The sequence below is a fragment of the Zootoca vivipara genome, chromosome 7 (genome assembly GCF_965207765.1).
Source record: "Zootoca vivipara chromosome 7, rZooViv2.hap1.1, whole genome shotgun sequence".
NCBI lineage: Eukaryota > Metazoa > Chordata > Lepidosauria > Squamata > Lacertidae > Zootoca > Zootoca vivipara.
The window spans coordinates 79,883,899-79,903,263 of NC_142590.1; the positions used below are offsets into that span (position 1 = coordinate 79,883,899).

The 19,365-nt window shown below is 43.0% G+C and overlaps 1 protein-coding gene across 4 annotated transcripts in view; it reads right to left on the reverse strand.

Annotated features, from left to right (window-relative positions):
• Positions 1-19,365, reverse strand: part of BCAS1 (brain enriched myelin associated protein 1) — a 53,403-nt gene that overhangs the window by 9,090 nt on the left and 24,948 nt on the right. For 2 of the 4 annotated variants that reach the window (XM_088674662.1, XM_088674661.1), the window contains exons 5-9: positions 17,780-17,953; positions 14,699-14,743; positions 8,947-8,982; positions 7,907-8,134; positions 5,119-5,280 (exon numbers count right to left, since the gene is read on the reverse strand). In XM_088674662.1, the coding sequence (XP_088530788.1) occupies positions 5,119-5,280; positions 7,907-8,134; positions 8,947-8,982; positions 14,699-14,743; positions 17,780-17,953 (645 nt within the window). Of the gene's footprint in view, positions 1-3,973; positions 4,040-5,118; positions 5,281-7,906; positions 8,135-8,946; positions 8,983-11,778; positions 11,914-14,698; positions 14,744-17,779; positions 17,954-19,365 lie in introns of all 4 variants that reach the window. The other 2 variants (XM_035123174.3, XM_035123176.3) reach the window with 2 other exon arrangements.

The following is a 19,365-nucleotide window of genomic DNA, read 5'->3' on the forward strand; positions in this document are numbered from 1 at the left end:
ACGCTGCACAGGAAATGCTTTTTGCCCCTGGGTCCCTTCGCGCTCTTTTCTGGCGCTGAATCAAGGCGGCAACCCCCCCCTTCCCTTTCTTTCTTCCTCTCTCTCGTTCTTATTCTTTCTTTCCCTCTCCCTCCTTCCTTATCTCTGTCTTCTCTCCCTCTTTCTTTTTCTTTCCTTCTTTCTTCCTTCTTTCCTACTCTTCTTTCTCTCACCTCTTTCCTTCCTCTCTCCCTCCTGCTCCCTCTTTCCTTCCTTCCTTCCTTCCTTCCTTCCTTCCTTCCTTCCTTCCTTCCTTCCTTCCTTCCTTCCTTCCTTCTTCCGTCCTTCCCATCTTTCTTCCTCTCCCTCATTCTTATTCTTTCTTTCCCTCTACTTCCTTCCTTCTTTCTCCCTTTCCGTCTTCTCTCCCTCTTTCTTTTTCTTTTCTTCTTTATTCCCTTCCTTATTTCCTACTCTTCTTTCTCTCCCCTCTTTCCTTCCTTCCTTCCTCTCTCCCTCCCACTCCCTCTTTTCTTCCTTCCTTCCTCCCCTCCCCTCCCTCTCCCTCTCCTCAGAAACATAGGATGCTGCTTTATACTTCTGGCCCTTAAACCCTGGAACCAGGAGAGCAGCTCCAGTGAGTCAACCTCAGCCAGTCCCTTTGGTGAAGGGTGGTGGCTCACTGGCAGAACATCTGTCCTGCATGCAGAAGGACCCCAGCATCTCCAGGTACTAGTAGCTCTGCAAAGGTCCTGCATGAAACCCTAGCGAGCCTCCACCACCCAGTGCAGTTACCAAAAATCATTTTTCAATAAATTGTACAATAATTTTACATTTGAATATCTACTTGCCATTATTCTGACTATGTTTCTGCTTTCAGAGCTAGTTATTACTTACATTATTACAAAAAACAGTAATAATTGAATGCAGTGACAATAATTTATGATAATAAAGAGTGGACACATAGTCCTACAGATACAACCGGCCCTTTGAGGGTGACCAAACTGCTGATGCGGCCCCCGATGAATTTGAGTTTGACACCCCTGGCTTAATGCAAACAACCAAACTATGAGCAGTAAGCCATAGAACAAACTTTGGCTTCAGTTCCTGGTTTGTCTGCTGGTTAAACCAAGAGCCTGGGTTAGGATGTAACACTAAACCAAACCATGGCTTGGCTCTCTGCAGCGTGGCAGCAGCAGGACCAGAGAAGGAGCAAAGCAGTTCTCTCCAGGGACCCACATGCCTGCTCATTCACACTAAGCCATGATCTGGTTTAGTGTTTTATGCAGATTGGGCCATTATGTCTACACAAACTATTCATGGCTGGCTTGAACTAAAAGGTGAGGGACTGACATAAGGGAAAGGTGGGGTGGCGAAGCACTAAAGAAAGGATGTGACTCTCTAGCACAGGCATCCCCAAACTGCGGCCCTCCAGATGTTTTGGCCTACAACTCCCATGATCCCTAGCTAACAGGACCAGTGGTCAGGGATGATGGGAATTGTAGTCCAAAACATCTGGAGGGCCGAAGTTTGGAGATGCCTGCTCTAGCAATTGCTAAGGATGTACAGTTATGAGGAAAGAATTGTTTTTTTTCCTGTTTCCACCTGCCGTGAAACTTAAAAACACAGGAGCTCTGCATTTTTAAAAATGCAGCCCCACTGCAACCACCCTGTGATTTCTAAGATCATCCCACTCCTTCTCTTCACAAGTTTCAGCTGGCTGTGAAGAACAAATGGTGGTGTCAAGAAAAGGTTGCCCTTGAGCTAAGTAGGAAGATCATGTTCAAGATCTTATCTTTGAATCAGGCAGAATATCAGCATGTTTCAAAGCAGCAAATTTGGCACATTCTTTAAGGAAAGAACGCAGGAAAATAGAAAAGGAAAGCTGTAAATAGTGAGCTGTATCGCTCCCCTTCCTAACAGTTGATTCAGACCCAACAATCTGTCTCAGCTTGTAGGCAGCTAGCATTTCTTGAGGAAGGAAAACCAGATTAACGGGATCATAGTTTCCCCGACGAATTCTACTCACGTCTGCCCCAGAGATTTTAATTGACTTGAGACCTGAATCAATCAAACTCTTCAACCTTTGGTGGACTGCATTTCCAGGGCCGTCTCAAGCAGGTCGGGCGCCCTGGCACTGAGATCGCTTCGGTGCCCCCGCCCTTGCAGCACGCAGCATGGCTTCCGCGCGGCTTCGCCGTGTAGCGCCCGCCCCCTGCCGGCCCGGCGCCCTGGCGCCCCACGCCACCGGGACTACACCTAGAGCCGAGCCTGTGCATTTCGGTAAAGATCAGGAAAGTGAGAGCAGAGCATCCAAGGAGGGGATGCCCCCACCAGAGGACAAATGGGCCCTTGCACTGGCAGTGCTCCAGAGTAGGGCAGCAAACAGTTTGCTTCTGCGTGTTTTTTGCTGTGCGGTGACCTCTCCCCTTTTCTTTCAGGGCTCTATACTGTTGCCACCACCATGAAGTTAAATGGAGCTGATTGGGAACTGTTCCCTTAGCAACGGTGAAGTGTTGTAGGCACATTGCATATGTACAGTGTTATAATGTAAGGCCTCAAGGCTTACTGAAAGGGACGGTTGGCTAAATCAATTGATAACAACCAGTGCAATGCCCAACACCCAGTGCAAACTGAGAAGGGATGTTTATTTGTTACACTTATTGCCGACTTTTCCTGCAAAGAACTCACAGTGGCTTATATATACCGGTAGTTCATGGGCAGTCATTCCTTCATCCAGAGAACTTAACACACCCCACACACTGGGTGCATCTTCCAATGTCATGTTGCCCCCTGGAGGGGTTGCAATGGGCCAATGGACCCCTGAGCCCCCAAAAGATAAGCTCCCAGGCTTCAGCAATAGGCCTGTGTTTTGTGGCTCACAATGGACAGCAAAGAGTATACACATTTCACAAATGAAAGCTATCAGTCTGCTGCCTGTGCTGTCCACATCAGGTACTAAATCTCAAATCATTTGGTCCAATATATGAAGACTGCAGTACAGCCATTTCTACTTCATTGTGTATTAATGGTGGCAAAGGTTTTAAGAGCACATAACTGGGAAAAAGAAGGAAAGGTACTTATAACCACTGTTTGCAAGATAAAGAGCTAACCTTTAATTAAATGCAGTAAATTAATATACTAGATGGAAGTTCACTTTTGCAATGAAACAGGAGTTCCACTTGCAAGTTAAGCCCTTCCTCTTCTCTTCCTGTGATGCCCTCCACCCCAAATCTGCTCTGGAAAGTCCCCCAACCCTCTGGAACAGTTATTGAGGGTGATCAGGGGCTGAAAGGAGAGGAGGGAGAAGTTCTGCATAAATGAAAATCTGCTGCGTGAGCAGAACAGCGGTGTTGGATACAACCCATTAACTTTTAAATGTATTATTTCACTACTGTAGAAGAAATAGCAAACTAAGTTAATATGAAGTGAATGGACCTGATACAGTATTAAGAACTTTACACAGATGCCAGACAGACATGCACCACACATAAAAATAAGAACATAGGGTTTTAAGACAAACTTGAGAACAAACATACAGATAGGACAGAATTGTCTTTATTTATCCTTACGTTGGATTTTTGTAAAGATTTGATAGCTTAAAATGATGCTAGCAGTTCTTTAGAAATGTATAAAATGCATACACCTGTGAACTATTGGAGATATGCTTGCAGTGCTTTTGATAAATCTGGTCATTTAAAAACCCAAACAATTTATTAATTTTTAGTTTTGATTGCAATTACAGTATGGGTACAGAGATTTCTTTCCAAAGGAGATAGTGACAGTTTTTAAACCCAACAGTCCCAAATTCTGCTGCAAAAAACCCCCGAAGGAAGTAAAGTATGGAACACAATTGGTCAGAGGCTGAACAAAACATGCTCAATGGACAGGTGAGTTTTGCTGTCATGAAAGAAGAAGAAACAGCAAACTAAGACTCCGGAAGTAGATGCCAGCTGAACCCATCACCAAGAAAAGATCGAATCCATACACTTACTTGGGCATCAGGGGCTTGCCCATTTACCTCTTCTGGAGCAACTACCACTGCATCACCTCTGACTGGCTAGAATAACAAAGGGTTAGATACATTTCTTCTTACCATGGCCCTGTACTACTGTGGTTACAGAGGACTTTAACAGGCAATGCTAGCTAGATTCCTTAGTCCCTAACCCTGTTTTTACACTTACGAACTTTTTTCAAATGAATCCCATTCAGATAATGCATATTTCCCTCTTTCCAATCTACGGAGCTCCTTAAACATGAGAATTTAGGGCAAATGTGGAGACTTCCTATTTCCTTGGGTGTCCTTTATAGGCTTTTCTGAAGGCAGGCAACAACTTTGGGCAGGTCCTGTTAGAGTTCACTGGTGGGGGGGGCTGTTTGACTGAGTGTGTGGAGTGAAAAATCAAACATTTAGAAGAGGGAATGGTGTTAAGGTTCCCCAGATATCGGGGTAAATGTGGATTAAATGGGTGGAAATTATACATTGGCATTTTGATGCTGGCAGTGTCATACGGAATGCAAGAAACTTGCATGTATGAAGAGTTTTGATTCCACAATACACACCCGTCTGGAACTTCTAAGTGCCCATTATCTGTTGTATGACTTATGGAGGTGGTGAGTTTACTCTGTAGGTCTGACTGTTTCTAATATGATGCCTGTTGCAGGGGGTGGGAGTAAGGAAGAGAGGTGAACTGGTGAGATAATGAGAGGAGTTGCTCCACCATAGGCCACTAACAAATGTTGCAGTACAGTGGTATCTCGCTAGATGAAAAACTCGCAAAACGAAAGCGTTTTGCGATTTCAATGGAGACTCACAAGACGAAGTTTCCTATGGCGCGCTTCGCAAGACAAATTTTTTCCATCCCAAAGGGTGCCTTGCAAGACAAATCCCCCCGCCCCGTCTTGCAGGGCACCCTATGGGAAACCGCACTTCAATGCGTTCCTATGGGAGCCGCTTCGCAAAACGAATTTTTCACTATACGAAGCGACTCACGGGACAAATTAAATTCGTCTAGCGAGGCACCACTGTACTCTTAACTATGGTACTCTGTTTGGCTATTTCAAATACTTTACACATCAATCCCTTCTAGGTCATACTTTACACCTCCTCCCATACAGATTCAAAAATACCCTTCTTACCAATTTAAATAATTTCCTCAGATCCTTAGTTTTGCTGGGCTTCTCATCTCCTTTGGACTTTACTTCTGCTACTTCCTGACTTCTGCTTTCGACTTTAGCTGGGGATTGGGGAGACGCTTCGATCCTCTCCGTGTTTATCACCTCTATGTCATCTGTTGGAGTCTGCAGGTTATTTGAAATGCATTTAGATAAATTAAGATGGCTTATTTTAGAAATCCAGAATCACTTATGGAAATAAGAGCCACCATCTCAGAAGGATGAACATTTATTTCAAACTTAAAGAGACAGATTTTATAGGAAACAGGTTGGATATTTGCACCCTGGGTGCCAATCCCACCTTCTGTGAAACACAACTAGATTTTAGAGTTTCCTTGGAGAAAATCCTTTCTAGTAACTTCCTGAATGTATTTGGCTGCTTATAAAAGCTAACAAACTGCTTCAGTGTATAAACTACTTTGAGATCTGTTGATAGTCCACAAATGATGTAAACAAACAGACCATCAGATCCCTTCCCAAAGAAAATTAGCATGCCAGGGAGAAAATTAGGTTAGAACCTTTCCCCCTGGCATGCTACATTTCTACATGCATGGCATTTATTTTATTTTTATGTGAGGGGAAACTTCAAACATGCCATCCCGCCTACCTGCAGCATGAAGTGGGATAGTATAGCAAGAGGAAACCAAGTGATTTCATTGCATGTATGGATAAAGCTCACATTCACATGTCATGGTATCTGTAAATATCGCTGCTCAGTCCATTTTTGGCATGGCAATGGTGGAATTTCTGCAACACTGTGGTTAACGAAATGCCAAGGAGGTAGGCTATGTGGTGCGGTAACCCATAACATTAGATTTTGGGGAGGAACTGAAAGTTAGGCAGCAGAAAGTTGCTGCTGAAAGGTGGCAGTCCGTGATCCAGTTCTCCCATTTCTCCTTGGTAGCGTGCAGTGAAATTTCCCGTGTTATTGACCAACATAATGTGCTACCCTGCTGCCGACCAGGGGGCAGTCAGCTATGTGGAGCAGAGTTGGGGAAACCCATGGAGCTGTTTTGTCATGTGGGCAAGATTAGCAAAATAGTCATAAGGGAAAAGGAGAAAACGGAACACAGAGCTGCTTTCTTTGCCAGCAGTCCATTGTTTGCATCACAACGTGCAGTTTCACGCTTGAATTCAAGACTGAAGTAACCATTAGCTACTTAGCTTGTGGTGTTATTAACAGCAGTAGCAGAAATTGCATCAGTTGAGGACCCCTCCAGACTTTTTGCGGGTGTTCATTAGTGGTGGATTTAAACTGGACGGTCCGTTTTATTAGTTGTTGGGAGATGCCGCTGCAATATTGGGAGGGAGTCTGAAGGGGCACTCTTGTGCTATGGCACAGCAAATTATGGCCAGCGAACATTTGTGGTATGGGATGTTACAGGGTTTCAGCAGGGAGATGGATGCACTGTTTGGAAATGAATCAGTATGTTTGCCCCACTGAAAGCAGGGTTGCAAATAATCACCCCATCAGCACAAATAATCATGAATTCACATAAAATGGATGTCTGGAGGGGTCCTGAGTTTACTCACAAGACAGTTAGAACAAATAATCGATCACGAATCAACAAAATACACAACCTTAAAAAGACCCAGCCCCATTATTAGCAGCTATGATATGGTCAGCTTGTCATCTTCAACTTTTATTTTATTCTTAGTATGAAATGCAATGCAGCATTGCTATATTGCAGCAAAAGATGACCGAACAGAAAGACAGAATACCTTAAATCACAGCTATGAAATAAAAGACAGTATGGACATTAAAACCCAATGGCGCTGTTCAAAGAAAGCCTTTTAACCATTCCAAAACAACCAATATTGATGTGGTGCTTGTCAAACTGCATCCCCTCAGATGTAAATTTTATCAGCATATGGCATTAGCTGTTGCACTGATACAACTGGCAGTTACAATTGGTCCTACAGCTCACCAGATGTAACCAGTTATCTAGCTGTTGGGGTTTGTTCTCTTCCCGAAGCAGAATACATCCTCAATAAGGCAGAGCAGAAGCAGTCTCCTGGGACTTCGGTTTCTTAAAAACAGTATAGTGTGGGGTCATATTACAGCCAGTGCTGCTACAGCTGTAGCCCAAATGCGTTCTGTCTCTCATGCTATGTTGATGCAGTGGGTTTAGTTTCACTAGTGATAACAGTTGTATCCTGGGAGGAAATTCCAGGCACGTCTGGGTTCAAAGAAAATATCCAGTCACCCAGGAAGCCTAACTGACTGGCTATTTTATGGCTTACCAAAAACAGAATGGTGTATTGATGGTATCCCTGCTACTTCTACTGATTTGACTCTCATTTGCTGATGACGGTTACTTTTTGCTGATAGGGATACATCAGCTGATGTGTTAATAGAGATATGTTTGAAGAGACTGGCTGTAATTAAATCTAGCACAAATAAAAGCAACGCTTGATGTTTCAAATTGCTATTATATTGCAGGTTGCTTTGAGCTTTTGAGAAATGGACAGGGCATGCATCTAAGACAAATGAGCGGTTATTTTCTTTAGCTCTGCTGCTCCATGAGCAATTTTTGAATTCATTGACATGTGCAAGTAAATAAATAAAGACTCTCCCATGGAAAATCTGCATTTAATCTGGCTTTGCTGTGGCATCATCAGTTCTAAGGAGCCTCTCAGCACTGGGTCAACCCAGGACCTATTGTGAGATATATGGGAAAAACTCCTATAAATATATCTAGTTGCAATATGACCAGAAAGGAAAAGGACTATCTGGGAAATCCACACGTACCTTTTTCCGAAAGAATTTACTTAGGGGTGTAGGAGTAGAAGAAGATCGCTCCTTTGTTATTATTATCTCTTTCGGAGTTTCGTTGGTGACAACCACTGTCGCAGTGGCTGGTTGTGGCACGGGAGGGTCAGGAGCCCTGGTGTTCTGCTTCGTGGCTGGACTCTCCTGTGGTGGAGTGACGTTTGTTTCTGATGTCACGGTAGCAGTGATTACAGGCTGCTCAACAATCTGGAAACATACACAAGAATTTGTAAATAGACAATGGAACATTTAAAGATTTGCAGAATGGGGCGGTGTTCGCCCACGCCAGACATTTAGCTCAAGCTCAACACACATTTAAAGCACATGGCTCCCCCCCCCCGAGAACCGTGGGAACAATAGTTTCTTAACCTTGCTGGGAACTGTAGTTCTGTGAGGGAGAAACTGCAGTTCCCAGGATTCTTGGGTGGGGAGAGTAATGTGTGCTGAATGTGTTTTCACAAAGTGGAGGGAATAAGAAGGATGGGGGGAAGAGACAAGATAACATGGCTACAGCTATAGCTTATGAAAGAGCATTCATTCCTACATTTTTGGGGACTACAGTTCCCAGCAGCACCAGCCAGCATGGCAGCACCGGCTGATACTGCAGAGAGCTGTAGTACAAAACATCTGGAGAGTACCAGCTGTGGAAGGCTGGGTTATAGCATGGACGAAGATAACAGCACAGGAAATGACTTTCAAAGTCACATTTTGGCAACGTGATTGCTCTCTATACATTTGGACACTTAAGATGTCGTAACCATGGTGGATCCTGAGATCAAAGAGCAAGTTTTTGTTTATTTCAATACAACTGGATGCCATTTTGACTCAAGATGGTAGGCTGAACTGTTCTGCACTGATTTTAACCACTAGTTTCAAAACAGCACTGATTTTTTTTTTTAGTTTGTTGAATTCCTGAGCAATGCCAGGTATGAGACTGTTAGCTCTCTATTAAGCCGAAACTTGTAGAAATGTTATTTGCAACTGGAAACTCATGAATGCTTTTCAACAGTGTTACTCACTTTGGTATTTTCTGCCTGCTGGGGATCTTTCTTTGCCTAAAAGAAGAGGGAATGCACATACACAAGTCATTTGGGGCTTTTTCATTCCACACAACCCAGTACCTGTGATTATGAACAGGGATAGAGTCACACAGTCAGTTTGCCTTATGGTATATATGATGAAACTCTCTAATTTGGAACAGTGTTCAAAACTCCTATTGTTCTAGGCGCATTTTGCCACAGGGAATTTCATTAGTGCAAGCAGTTTCTGAGCTCTGGGCGCAGTACTGCCCCTAATATTTCAGATTAAAACTGCAGAGTGGAAGGAACGGAGGACCTTTTTCTGCTCTCAACTTCCAGCTACTCTCTGAAGACTGGAGAAGAGACCCTCATAAGAATATTACGGGTGGGGTGGGCAGGGGAAGGACTAGACCAGGCATCCCCAAACTTCGGCCCTCCAGATGTTTTGGACTACAATTCCCATCATCCCTGACCACTGGTTCTATTAGCTAGGGGTCATGGGAGTTGTAGGCCAAAACATCTGGAGGGCCGCAGTTTGGGAATGCCTGGACTAGACCATGTGAAAAATGAGCATAATATTTTAGCTGCAGTTCATTCATTTTCAGCTTTGTATTGTTGTTATTAAAAAGTGTGCCTAGACATTTTGTTGTTGTTCAAGGGGACAGTCATTGCAAGTGTTCCTGTTCCACCATAAATTCCTAGTGAAAGTGACCATTTTTGAAAACATAACTTCCACTGTAAATTTCTCATATACAATAATGAACTCCTCATGTACCGGTAATCCCTATGCACCAATGAACTTGTATCCAGCCATTAGTATTTATGTTATTTTGAATGTGTGTGTGTTTTTTTTAAGAAAACATACTTTTGGTTGAAATTAGTATTTACATTCAAATCTGAAAAACAATGTTTCCCTGATTCAGAAAGTGACCGTGGTTTTGAGGAGGAATGTGCTGACTTCAGAAGATATGAGATACAGTGGTGCCTCGCAAGACGAATTTAATTCGTTCCGCAAGTCAATTCGTCTTGCGAAAAATTCGTCTTGCAGGGCATGCGTCTTGTGAGGTACCACTGTACAGGGACAAGAGGAAGCAAGACTGATTCACTGTGCCATTTTATAAATTTCAGCATGAAGTTTGCACATCTCCCTCTGTGACAAGATGCATGTCTTGCTGATGTGTGAGCGCGCATCTATCAATGTATATATTTAATTAGCAAAACATACTATGAAGCAGCCTTTCCCCAGCTTGATCTTGGTGTCTACTCAGACATACTTACCCCTGAACTACCTGAGATTTATTTCTTTTTAAGCACGGTTAGGGCTGGAGCCTCAAAACTTTTCTCTTGACCCTAAATAGGGTCCTGTAGTTACAACTTCTATAAAATGGTATAGCTCATCCCCCTTCAGGTGAATGTGTGGATCTTTCCTTTTCAAATACCTACAGCAACCGATACGATACTTTCGTCTCAGAGCAGCCTAAGTGCCTTTCCCACTACCATTCTATTCCAAATCAATGCACTTATTATGTAATCCCCTCTACTCCCAAAAATTCCATGTGGGTGTCTGAGTGGAATTTCTGCACTCAGAAATTAACTTCATTTTCCATCCACAGCTCAAGGGTCTTTGTCTATATGCATTCCTTAGTATATAATGCTCCCATTCTTTTCCTCCAAGCAAAAATATTGATACTTAATATTGAATAATAATACGTTGATGTGGTTTTGGCTACAATTCTGTACTAATACAAATCCTACGATTCTTCAAAATTAGCCATGCATTCATTCTGGGTCTTTACTGCTGACTTGCGGCTACTGCTTTGCTCTACAAGTGTGAGGGGGTTGCAGAGAACCAGTTATCTGAAGAGTTATCCTAAAGGAGCAAGATTTTGGCTTGAGGCTTCTTGGATCCATCATTGTCACTGGAGGCGCAAGTGGCCACTATGGTGTGGTGTGGAATGCTTCTTACGAGTGGAGAGCCCATTCAAATTTCCCCCTTTCACTGATGGGAGGTTTCTGGAGAGGCAGGGTCCGATCCAAACCTAATCACTATACTAGCTTCAGGCCAGTGCAGCAATCAGGACCGGACCAGACCAGATGCTATTGCATGAGGGCAGGGAAACTGGCTTGGGATCCAGTGGATCCTGGGTTGGCACAGTCCCACCCCTCCCCACCCCTAGAATGTTACATTCTGGTGTTTTACACTGGCTCCCAGAAGGAGTTGGGTGGCCACCTGTCAGGGATGCTAAAGCTGCAAATTCTATCCATTGAGAATGGGAATGGAGCACATAATATCCACTCCAGCTCTTAAATTCTGTTATTCTATATTTCAATTTTACAGTTCTGGTCCAGTAGCTTTCTGGAGCTTCTTCAAGACTGCTAGAAAGAGACACCACAAATAGCACAACAACTGTGCCACCTACCTATTGCAGGACCGTTAATATAATGGCACATGAAATTCTTTTAACGCTTTACATGCATGTCAGGTGTAATTTTAATAGTCTCTTTTTGACTTCATTGTTTGTCAGATCGAACCTCAGGTTAAAGGCAGCATGGGCATTGTTAGTGAGAGGGAGTTATTAACACAACATGGGAAATGGTCATTATGAATTGGTTAGAGGGTTTTCCTTCCTGAACCCTGAATTCACAGATGTTGCTTAAGGGACAGATTTCCAGACTCCAAAACGCTCAAGACGCCTTCTTTCTCCCTCCCCACTAAGCTGAATTTTGCCCTTCAGCAAGTCTGATCCTTGCAGTTTTTCATTCTGTATCAACAATGCGAAGACTCATCTGCTGCCATTCAGGGTTCCATTTTTGTTAGTCTCCAGTACCAACCTTATGCCTAAACAGTTTGCTAAATGTACTGTGTCCTAATCTGGGGCTGTCTGGCTTCTTTTTCTTGGTGCCTTTCACATGGGAATCGGCCGCCGTCTTCTCAGAAAGCTGCCCGCCAAGGCCTGTTTGAGATCCCTTTTGGGCGACATCATTCAAAGCTGAGTCTCCACTGCAGGCTCTGTTGTCCTTTCACTCACAACATTTATTTACTTAGCAAGATATATATACCGCTTAATCAAAGAAGTATCTCTATGGCAGAGGTTTGCAGAACAGCGTAAAATACTCATTTTAAAAAGCCTTTTAAAAGGGCAGGTAACAACAGTATCAAAATATGGATAAAAATCAGCAGCTCTCTTAAAAACAAACAAAAACACACAAAAATGTACAGTGGTACCTCGGTTTAAGTACACAATTGGTTCTGGAAGTCTGTACTTAACCTGAAGTGAACTTTCCCATTGAAAGTAATGGAAAGTGGATTAATCAGTTCCAGACGGTCCGCGGAGTACTTAAACTGAAGCATACTTAACCTGAAGCGAACTTTCCCATTGAAAGTAATGGAAAGTGGATTAATCCATTCCAGATGGGTCCATGGAGTACTCAACCTGAAGAGTACTTAACCCGAAGTATGAGTGTACAGTATTTGGTTCTGGAAGTCCATACTTAACCCGAAGCGTACTTAACCTGAAGCGAACTTTCCCATTGAAAGTAATGGAAAGTGGGTTAATCCGTTCCAGATGGGTCCGCGGAGTACTTAAACTGAAAGTACTCAAACCGAAGCGTACTTAAACCGAGGTATGACTGTACATAATACAATCACACATCCTGGTAGGTTGGCCTAAACGGGAAAAAAACTTTTTAGCAGTGTTGAGTACAACCTAGGCCGAATATTAACAGGCAGGGAGTTCAAGAAAATAGGCTCTGCACACTCAAAAAATCAATTGCTTACAAGTGCAGAATAAATGTTATGTGACACTTGTAAATGTGCCTACGCATGAGAAGAATTATATGCGCTATAATGTCATAAAATAGTACCCATATCTACACAACTCTCCAGTGAAGAGGACTCTGCATTTCACTTACTGGTATTTAAGAACTATCTCACTGTCTCTCCCCAAAACATTCTTGAGGCTGGGCTGGTGAGCCTCTAATACAGCCCCTTCCCTAGTCACCCCCCCCCAGCATCCCTGCTCTTGAGTGCTTTTGCCTGACTGGAATGTGTCCTTGAACTGTGATAGCGTTTCTTGTTTGCCTGGGTGGAAAACAGAGAGAGATGAATTTCTGAAGAAACGTCTGACTTTTGTGTGGCTGGAACGCAGCCCACTGAATAAGGTCAAGAGTTACATCTGTTGGCCTACTTTTTTTATTTCATTACATGGGGCCCCACATACAAGCATCATCATGTGTTTCCCAGAAGACTGCCCATGAAGGAACGTGGCCTTTAGGATTAAAAATGTCCCTTACCCTTCTGTTAAGGTAAATCATACAGCAGGGGAAAATTCACTATTATATGCAGTACTGCATAAGCACACCATTCTGTGCACTAGTCAAACGTTCAGCCTTCATGGAACCCTTTCAAATATTGATTCATCTGCTGAGAAACACCTACATCTTTGGGGTGTCGCAGAACATTTGGCAAAGGTATAAAAGGCACATGCTGAGCTTTGCAGCAGTCCTGGGTGAATGCAACTTAGAATACATGTTTTGAATGATGTGTGCTGCACTCCTGAGGCACTGCTTGTCATTGTGCAGGGCCAAGAAGGTGACAGACACACAAAGATGCTTCCTTTTCCTACATAATGTCCCAAGTCCTGCAGCCCCAAAACTAACTGGGAGCTTGCCACTAGTATCATGATGCTACTTGAGAAAGGCTGCTCAGAAGCAATATACTGGGTCTCTCCTGCTGCTTATGCAAACTAGTCCTTCTGCCAAGGATAGTCGTATGCTGTTGGGAGGTTTCTCGTTTTTCTTTAGTCTGTTTTAACTTCCTGCTTAGGACTAATAGTCTAGAAGACAGATGTCTTGTGGGCCACTATACTCTCCAGAAAATGATCTAGGGGCGAAGAACAGCCAGCTTCCTAATAAAGTTGGTGCCACCTAGTGGTAACGACCTCCCAGTTATTAAGCATGTGCTCAGGCACAACATTATACTGTACATAAAAAGGTAAATTTATATATTGCAGAAATGCACCATTATATGCAGAATTTAGTTTTCTGCCTTCAATGAACGCTTTCAAAACTAAAAGCATAAATGTGTCAAATTGCCAAAGAAATATTTAATATCAAAGTCTGGGTTCTTAATAGGCTGGGGCTTAAGAGAAGTGCTGAAACATGCGAACAACAAATTAGTTCTAAGGGCCATTTCATACATTGAACAGAAAAAAGCAGCTCCCCAGACACACACCCCTCTGCAACAGGGAGTTGCAGCACACCTTAGTTTTCTCACACATGCACCTATATGAAACAGGTACTCTCAAATACTGTATATATATTAGCCAGTTTACATTATTGGCATGCACCTAAACACCCTCTGCCCAGATATAGTCCTTAAAAATGTAGCAACCCCACTCAGCTAGGAATCTGGTTGACCTTGGGCTAGTCACTGTATCTCAGTGTGAGCTACATGACAAGGTTCTTGTAGAGATAAAACAAGGCGGTGATTTGGTATGCTACCCAGAGTACCTTGAAATAAAGGTGGCATAAAAAGCAATAAGTGAAATAAGTAAATTGCAGTAACCAATAACACAGGTCTTTAATATTGTCTGACATCAAATCAAATGCAATTATTTGCAATGTAGGTTGGGTTGCGCATGCGTGTGTGAACCAGTCCCAAAGTACACATTAAACCAGTTTAGAAAAGTATCCCAAGAAAAGGGAGGAGGGGTCTATATTGAACTTATATTGCCAGGATCCAATCACTCACCTTGTCCTCAGTGTCACCCTTGGAATCTGCTTTGCTTGGAGATACCTTTCAATTCAAGAAAAGAAAACAATCCGTGAAATGTGCAATATTCAAAACCAAACCAAACTCTTGACATGAATTGAAAGAGAATTTAGCTGGAAGAGAAACATTAAGTGTGCAAATTTTAAATTGGGATAGCTCAGTTGGTAGCACATGAGATTCCTACTCTCAGGGTCATGGGGTCGAGCCCCACGCTAGGCGAAAGATTCCTGCATTGCTGGGGGTTGGGCTATATGACCCTCTTGGTTCCTTCCAATTTAGTGGAGGATTGGACAAAGGCCAATGGTGTTCAAATGCAGAGACAGACTTGTGTTAAACCCTGGAAAGAAAAGCCTAATTGTAAAAGCAATTCACAGCTAGAACAAGCTACCTCGGGGGGATTATGAGGTATTCTTCAAAGGCAAATTAAATGGGCACCTGTCAGCATGAAGCCAAGATTGTAGAGCACCCTCCGCCCCCATAGAAAGCTGAAAGGGGTAAGATGGAATCATAGGATTGTAAAGTTGGAAGGGGCCAAAAGGATTTTCTAGCTCAGCTCTCTGCAATGCAGGAATCCCAGTTACAGAATCCCAGCTGTAAACGATAGAGCCATCATGGCTTGTGGTGTGCCCACTCTTCTTTCCCGTGTTACTGTTCCAAGAATGCAAGAACATAAGAAGTGCTCTGTTGGGTTAGACCAAAGCCCGCCTGCTAGTCTGGCTGAGTGTTCCCTCGGCAGCCAATCCGATGGTTCTGCGAAGCCTGCAAGCAGAGCAAGGCAAGGCAAGGCAGGAGTGCAACAGAACTCTCCCCAGCAACTAGGATTTAGAGTCATGCAACCCCTGTTACTAGAGGCAGTGTATTGTCTAGTAGCCACTGATAGCCTTATCCTCCCTGAATTTGTCTAATCCCTTTTTAAAGCCATCCAAATTGGCAGTCATCACCACATCCGATTCCATAGTCTTAACTATGTGTTGTGTTCTCTCTCGCCTGCTCTGACCCCCCCCCCTCCCCAAGTTGGCCCCAAGTTCTAGTATTGTGAGAAAGGGAGAAAAACTTCCCTGTCCACTCTCACCACACAATCAGGTCCCCTCTTAACCACATTTTGCCTGCTAAACTGCATTTAGCTTGTCCTTTTCTAGCTTGATGATCTTCTTTTAGTGCTGTAGTGGCCATAACTGTACACAATATTCCAAGTTTTCCATTGCCTCTAGCCATGTATATTTAGTTAGGCTTAGAAAAAGTTTACAATACTTGTTTCACCAGCAGTTAAGCAAGCACAGGCAATAATTATTTCCTAGACCAAGTTTGATAGCAATCCTTTGCTTGCTGACCTTGGAGAAAGCCCCACAGAACTCGAAGGGACTTACGTCTAAATAAACATACTGTTGTGAGTTTTGAAGGGACGGGGTTAGGCCTGAGTCCCTTCTAATTTTTGGATCCAGCAAGGATTCAATTGTTCAAACAGCCAGGCCAGTTTCTTGGTGTGTTAAGAGCCCTGTGTGCTTTTGCATCTGACCACCCCATGGTGAACCAGTGAACTACTTTGAACACAATATTTTTGTGGCAAATGCTGCCTACAACTAAATTGACCAATGCTTACAGACAAAAACAAAATACATGTTGGAAAAGTTTAAGTTCCTTGGTAACTTTCCTGTCATATTGCAGAGATATTTTATTAGATTTATTACACAACCCTATGCATTTTTATTCTAGAACGGGTCCCCTAGTCCTCCGTAATTAGAAACAAGTTCCACTGAGCTCAGTGGACCTTTTCTCTGAATAAAGATGACTGTGATTCCACTGTTAATGTAGCTTTCCTTCTCCTTCCACAACAGCAGAACAATTATCCAAGGCGTCATCCACACTTCCACTTCTCCCGTGCCTTGAAAGCACAGGTCCAAGTGGTTTTCTATTCGTCCCATGCTTTCTAGACACTGTTCAGAGTGGTTTTGCCTTCGCTCCACTGCTTTCTCCTGGAAAACCTGCTCTTTAGCACTAAATCGGAACAAATGGCAATCCGCAGAAAATCCAATTGCCATTTGTTCTGATTCAGTGCTAAAGAGCAGGTTTTCAGTGCTAAAGAGCTTGGATTTTCTTGGGGCAAAGCAGTGGGGCAAAGGGAAGCGTAGATGAGCTTTTAGTTGTGCCTAGATGGAAATGCTTGTGTAGAAAATAACAAATGGTTTTGATCTGACCTCCACAGCTAATGAATAAAACATCCCCATGCACAATTAAGATATATTTTTTTCTAGTTAAATGACATTTCAAAATTCAGGTAGAGTAGCTAAATGCAAAAGAGGGCGGGGCTCCTGCTTCTTAGGAAATTGTGTAGAAGTAGGAGTTTCAACAGGTGTAGCTTGCATAATAAGCTACAGTGCTACACCCACAGAAATGCCCTCTCCTATACATCTATATTAAAAGTGCTGAATTACCACCATCTTTTGCATCTAGCTACACAATAAATAAATTGCTTTCTGCCTCGGTCAACAACACCTGATACTCATTCTATTGAATAGATCAGTTTTGGTTTTTCTCACTTTCTTGTTTTTCTAGTCTTAAGTTCAGTTCTCCATGTTTCCACATCAGTTTGCAGTTTTGTTTTTGTTTCGTGATCCCCCTCCCCTCCAATTGCACCTTTTGCATGCAATTGTGCCCAATATACATATGTCTGCAAAGCATTTTTTTTTGTATTTTCACTGCTCTATGCATTTTGTACACATTGCTTGGAGGAAGAACTGCCCTGCAAAATTCAGAGAAGTTCAACTGTCAAAGGACAGTTTGATTCATGTAGTGTTTTCCAATGTGCAAATGAAACAAATGTGCCTTGAAATGCACACTAAATTGAATCCCCCGCCCCACATACATTGTTTGCAATCATTTAACGTTGAACTGAAGCTTTGCAGCTTTGACTGTGTTAGTTTGTGCTGCCCGTGATGCAAATCACCTCTTCCCTCTTAAATTTCTCTCTGTAACCACGGGGCAGCAATTTTATCTTACAACAATTCATACATACACCAGTTCCATTCTGATAAAGTGATAAAGTGATGGCAAAAATCTTACCAAGGTTTTAAAGAAACTCATGATTACAGAGTCAGAGTTGTTATAGTCTGTCCCAGCTGCTGTCTTAACTTTCTCTGGCTTTACGTCTCCTTGAGCAAGATCCTCAGCAGCCAAGCAATTGCCACCTGCTGAATCCGGCTGCAGAGTGTTTTGATTGCACTCATCTATTACGTCCTGTATAAAAAGGGAGCACAATTCGGTCAGTTCCTCGCTTGTTGAATGCCCAGTAGAAGACTGTAAAAGTAGCCTGTTTGCCACTTGCATCATGCTGCTCTCTGAGCCACAATCCTAATTCCATCCATATTTCTTCAGCCTACATATCCAGAACAATTGGGCATTTATGCAAGCCCCGTCTAATATATGCAGCATTTGCCGTTGGCCGGGGGAAACATTGTTCTGAACCAGAGAGAATAACAAATACGAGAAGCCAGGTTGCGTATGGCACGCAATCTCCGTTTCTGTTCAGTGCAGCTGAACACTGAATAGCAAGCAACACATGTCTGCAGCTTTGATCTCTGAATTCTTTACTGTCAGTTCACACCACATACAGGGAGCCCCTAGTGCTCAGTTTACTATCCTATTCCAGGAAGGCAGACATACACACACATATACATATATCGTGCAAGTTCAGGTTTGTTGGCTTATCTGTTTAAATCCAGCTTAAAAATAATAATCAAAGTTGCTTGCTTGAGGAGAGGGACACTCTTGAGTTTGAATCAGAGGACAAAGATTCTAAATATCTGGTGAAGTCCAATAGCAGATGAGCTCAGGGGAATGTACAAAGTGGAACACCATAGCTCAGTGGCAGAGCATCTGCCTTGCATGGAGAAGGTCCCAGGTACAACCCTGGCATCTCCCGGTAAAGTCTCCTGACTGAAATTCTGGAGAGCTGCTGTCAGTTAGTGTAGACAATACTGATATACTTATTTATTTAAAGTATTTATTTAGAATCATAGAATCATAGAGTTGGAAGAGACCACAAGGGCCATCCAGTCCAACCCCTTGTCAAGCAGGAAACACCATCAAAGCATTCTTGGCATATGCCTGTCAAGCCTCTGCTTAAAGACCTCCAAAGAAGGAGACTCCACCACACTCCTTGGTAGCAAATTCCACTGCTGAACAGCTCTTACTGTCCGGAAGTTCTTCCTAATGTTTAGGTGGAATCTGTTTTCTTGTAGTTTGAATCCATTGCTCCGTGTCCGCTTCTCTGGAGCAGCAGAAAACAACCTTTCCCCCTCCTCTATATGACATCCTTATGTATATTTACTTTATTTAAAGTAAATATAATCTCTCTCGAGCATTCCCAAATGCATTTCCTTACATTTCTATGCCATTTTTCTTCCACTATGGAACCCCACAGACACAGATCAGACCTACCTAGCTTCAGTAAGGTGGTGGTCTCATGTGCCTTCAGGCCATAAGAACGTTCACAAAACACTACTTTGGAAATACAGGGAGTGATCAAAATGTTGCTCCCTTCAAAATCCTTGTCCTCATTCCTGCAGACATGCAGTGCAGTCTTAAACATGATTACTTGGGATTTCCATTGGACTTACTCCCCTTGAAGTGTGCTTTGGGTTGCACTC